General features: G+C 36.8%; 1 protein-coding gene across 1 annotated transcript in view; it reads left to right on the top strand.

Moving 5' to 3' along the window:
- HERC5 (HECT and RLD domain containing E3 ubiquitin protein ligase 5) overlaps nucleotides 1-5,264 on the top strand; it is a 125,734-nt gene that overhangs the window by 22,642 nt on the left and 97,828 nt on the right. The window contains exons 7-8 of the mRNA XM_042782412.1: nucleotides 2,426-2,571; nucleotides 4,903-5,029. Coding sequence (XP_042638346.1) covers nucleotides 2,426-2,571; nucleotides 4,903-5,029 — 273 coding nt within the window. The remainder of the gene's footprint in view (nucleotides 1-2,425; nucleotides 2,572-4,902; nucleotides 5,030-5,264) is intronic.

Below are 5,264 nucleotides of genomic sequence, written 5' to 3'. Positions count from 1 at the left end.
TAGCAGTCAAGTGCCTTAGGCACTCCGCTACCAGAGCTCCCTAAGTAACATTAGATAATCATAATAAATCTTAGCACACATGTTCCTCTCATTGATTTTTTTAAAGAAGAAATGCAGTTAACTTTCTGTTGCCCTTTTAATGAAATACTTTTTTTAACTGTTCTGAAGTATTTTATTTTTAAGAAAAATATATTTTTTTATTTAGAGGAGCAGTAAATAAACACAAATCACAAAGGATTACTCTTCGATATAGTCATCTTTCACAGCTCCTCTGGGCCTGCATATTTTTTAGTCACCATAATTCTTTCAAAGTGACCTGCCACAGTGAAGTACACGACAGTCAGTTGTGCTTTGAATGCAATTTACTTTTCACAGTTGGTTTTTTTTTTTTTTTTTTTTAAGTAAAACAAAACAAAAACTTGCTCAGATTCCATGATTTACTTAATTATTTTCTTGTTTGATGTTTTGATTCATCAGTCAGTTGCTTTCCTGTGAGATGTTGGGTCTTGATGGGGTTAATACACTTTTTCCTGTGGGCAGTTTTTTCCTCACTAAACCTATACAAATCTATACTGAATATGGGGTTCACTCTTACTATAAAAATAGTGTACGTATTTTGAGTCAGTAGTATGATCATGCATACTCTGTTAAGATCATGGAGTAAAATTACATAAATGAATAATATTAGATAATATTGATTTTTGGAATGGTATGATTCTCTGTGTTTGATATCTCTGCGTTAACCAAAGAAACATTTCCCTCACTTTGGATTCTTCCTAATACATACTACCTTGGACAAGATGTATCATAAGCTAAAGAGCCAAGTTAGAGATGTCTTCATGCAAACCTGGGCGGTACCCCTACTGACACAGGATAATGGCTGAGGCCCCTGTGGAATTGCTTAGAGCCATCCATCTAAATCTTCCCATTTGTTTGGAGTCTCTGAATTATCATTTAAAGTTTTCAGTTTTTCATATTATCTCATAATACATCTGTTTTTTCTATTTTTTAAAAAAAGTGTTTATATAATTTGCAAAGGCACAAATAAAGTGGTAACTCTTATATCCTAGTTTGAGAAACTCTGTCTTAGGAGGTTTTACTGGGTGCCCCCTACCACCTTACAGGGATAAGGGTAGGGTTGACCATACTTCAGGTGGTGATACTTGTCTTCACTGATCCAGAAACTCAGTTTTTTTCACAGTACCCACAGGTGAGCTGTTTCTTAAGGAGTGGTTTATATTTAACCAAACTACCAAGAAATTAATGTGATCTAGTATATATGTACAGCCATATCAGTGAGGAATAATTTTTTCTGTTGGTCAAGTCACTTATACCCCTATTCTAGGGAACTTGGGAAATTGACTTAATCTTACTTTATGCTGTAGTTTGAGTAACTACACCTACCTCATGCCAGATTCTACTGCTTTAGTGAGAGAAGTTCTCACTCTCACTAGATTCATTGTCTGTCTAGTCTGGGAATCCAAAACAATGCCTTTTGCTAGCTCTGAGAACTCTGCTTTTTTAGATGTGATAATGTGTTATTCAATACTATCTCAAATCCATAGCCCATATCAGTTGATTTGTAATTCCTTTAGTTACAATGCAGTAAAGTTGATTGGGTTTAAACTTCCTAATTGCAATCATATTCGAAATCTGAATCACCTTCCATTATGAAATGACTTTATTTTGAACATGTGCTAAAAGTCAGATGACATGCTAAACCCTGAGGATAGAGATACAACTCATGGTCCCTGCTTTCAGGAATTCCCATTTGTAGTGGGAAAGACCAATACACAAATCAGTAAGAAAATCAGTGTAGTGAAGATCTTCAGAAAGTCGAGTGGGAGATCAGAGAGGGTCATCTAATTTTAATCTTCTAGTGTGAGGAGAGGAGGGACTTAAGGATGGTTTCCAAGAGATAGTGACTTGCAAGCTGAGGTTTGAAGTCAGAGTGGGAGGCAAGGAGGAATGAGTGTTCCTGACAGGGAACACCATTTGCGGCATTATGAAAAATCATTGGGTAGACTTACATCATCATTTGCTAGTAGAGTTATCTCAGACTCATGACATTCCCATGTGTGTCAGAGCAGAACTGTGCACCACAGGGTTTTCAATGGCTATTTTTTGGAAGTAAATCACAAAGCCTCCAATCTTTCGGTTAGACTTTGTTGTTACTGTTAATTCCCATCGAGTCTGCTCCAATTCATGATGATCTTGTGGGTAACAGATTGAAAGAGATAGGGGTTCCAAAATCAGCTCAACCACAAATTAACAATTTATTGACTTCTAGATGGCTAATTTCATCCATTGGGGTTAACTATTTCACTCTCATTGGGTAAACTAATTTCAGCAGCTTACCATATTGCTACATACTCTTGTCAGCATGAGTAATTGAGAATTGACTCTGTGCACTTTTATTTATTAGGTATCACACACTTGCCTATGTTTCTGATTTGGGAAAGGTCTTTTCTTTTGGTTCTGGAAAAAAAGGACAACTGGGAAACGGTGGAAGACATAATCAGCTAATACCACTTCCAATGAAATTGCCATCAAAAGAAGAACTCAGATTTGGTAAATTATAGAAGCAAAGCATTTGGCATGAATACCATTTTAGATAAACTAATTTTATTTATTTTACTTGCATACTATTTAAAAGAATCAGCCTAACTTATCAAGTCAAAAATCACCATTATTTTTCTTTTAACCCCTTCACATTAGAATTAAGGTGAACTCAAATGATAGAAAATAAAATAGTTTCTATGGATTCAGAGGCACGTCCAGCTCTGATTCTAGTTTGCAAGAGATGATGTTACCTTTTGACAAGTCAGTTCTGACTCATTGACCCTGTGTACACTAGAACAAAACACTGCCTGGTCCTGCACCATCCTCACAATCATTGCTGTGTTTGAGCTTATTGTTTCCAAACTTTGTCAATTCATCTTAGTGAGGGGCTTCTTTTTTTGCTGACCCTCTACTTTACCAAGTATGATATCCTTCTCCATGAACTGGTCCTTCCTGATAACATATCCAAGGCATGTGAGACAAAGACACCATCCTCACTTCTAAGGTACATTCTGGCTGTATTTCTTCCAAGACAGATTTGTCCATTCCTCTGGTGGTCCATGGTATGTTGAATATTCTTCATCAGTACCATAACTTAAATGCATCAATACTTCTTGGCTCTTATTCATTGTCCAGTTTTCACCAACCCCCCCCAAAAAAAAACCCAAACTCACTGCCATCAGCTCAGTTCTGACTCATAGCAATCCCCTTTGGGTTTCTGAGGCAGTAAATCTTTACAGACGTAGATTGCCCAGTCTTCCTTCTGAGGAGTGGCTAGTGGGTTTGAACCACTAACCTTCTGGTTAGCAGTCAAATGCCTTAGGCACTATACTTTGACAGTGTCCCCTTATTCTGTTTGAACAACTACCTTTGTTCTATGTATGTTTCCAGCTATTTCTTTTCATTTTGAGCCATGCCACATCAGCAAATGAAGATCTGAAAACTTTACTCCATCCACATCATTCAAGTCAACTCTACTTTGAGGAGGTAGCTCTTCCCAATTCATATATTGAGTGCCTTCCAACCTGAGGGTTCATCTTCTGGGTCTATGTCAGACACTGTTTCACTACTATACAAGAAACATTAATTCCATGGTATTCGTTTACCTACCTGGTTCAATTGACTCATAATTATTTAGATCACTCATTATGATGAGCATCTGATAGATGCTTGGTCCTATAACTACTCGATACTTGTATGCATTATCGCAACCAATCCTTACAGCAATTCTGGGAGATATGTACTATTATTTTCATTTTATCAAGAAGATACAGAGGCTTGAAGAATAAAGGAAGTTAGCCATGGTCTTGCAGCTGTTAAGGGGTTTGGCTGGATTTGAACTATCTCCTGTGTAACCTCAGAGTCTGAACTCTGAAACACTACTATAGAAGTCCTTTGTTCATTCCGCTGGTGGTCCATAGTATGTTGAATGTTCTTCACCAATACCATAACTTAAATGCATCAATACTTCTTTGCTCTTCCTTATTCATTGTCCAGCTTTCACCAAACCAAAAAAAACCCAAACTCATGCCACCAAGTTGATTCCGACTCATAGCAATCCCCCTTTGGGTTCCTGAAACAGTAAATCTTTACAGAAGCAGATTGCCAAGTCTTCCTGGGCAAAGGCACTTTTGTTACTTATTTCTGAAAGTTTTGTAAACCAAAAAGTCAAACTCACTGTCATTGAGTCTATCCCAACTCATAGCAGCTTCCATTGGGTGAAAGTTTACTGATGACCTAAAATACAGAATTCTCTCCGTTCTTCTGTAGAAATGAACAGTAATTTCCCTAAGCAGTTAATATAGTGTCTTTTTTTGTTTTCCTTGTATGTGAACTTCAAGTACTTTTTTTTATAGTCATCACAACTAACAGTCAATATTCAAAGTTAATATTTATAAGTTATATAACATGGTTATATAGTTTTAAGTTATAAACATTGTTTAAGTTATGTAACATGGTTTTCAGTAATGGGAGCCTAATTTGGCTAAACTAGGGAACAGTTAAGTAATCAAATGTTTGTTTGACTTGTTTTATTTAAGCACTTCTATTAAGTATGCTTGTTTAACTGATGCCACATGTTTACCTTATGAATCACCTTTATTTTCTGTTTTTTAATTGCTGGGAAATGTAAATTTTTTGTGTTGAAAAGATAAAACCACTAAGTTCAAGAAGAATCTGAAGTTATTTTAATTAAGTGTCTGGGCAGTCTACTTCTCTAGAGATTTACTGCCTCGAAAACCCAATGGGGGTTGCTATGATGCCAATCGACAGCAGTGATTTTGGTGCACATTTGTACCAAACTGACTTCCTAACCTCTTATTTTTTATATATCCCTTGCAGAAAACCACACCTCAGAGAAGGAGTTAATAATGATTGCTGGAGAAAATCAAAGCATTTTGCTCTGGACGGAAAAAAAGGTAAAAATACATCTCTGGATGCTCTGTGAGACAGCTAGGTTGCACAAATGGTAAAGTGCTTTACTACTAGTTAAAAGATTGGTGGTTCGAAACCACCCAGAGGCCCCTCAGGAGGCAGACCTGGCAATCCACTTCCAAAAAAGACCAAAGCCTTGAAAACCCTGTAGAGCAGTTCTACTCTGTACATTTGGAATAGCGGTAAGTCAGAATTGACGATGGCAACTAGCAACAAGAAGATGTTCTGTAACTTGATATCTTGTTGTTGTTGTTGTTGTTAAGTGCCGT

The sequence above is a fragment of the Orycteropus afer genome, unplaced genomic scaffold (assembly GCF_000298275.1).
Source record: "Orycteropus afer afer isolate SDZICR_OR568_19922 unplaced genomic scaffold, OryAfe1.0 scaffold00309, whole genome shotgun sequence".
NCBI classification, from domain to species: Eukaryota; Metazoa; Chordata; class Mammalia; order Tubulidentata; family Orycteropodidae; genus Orycteropus; species Orycteropus afer.
Note: the sequence above shows the minus strand (reverse complement) of the source record. Positions and strands in the feature narration are given on the sequence as shown.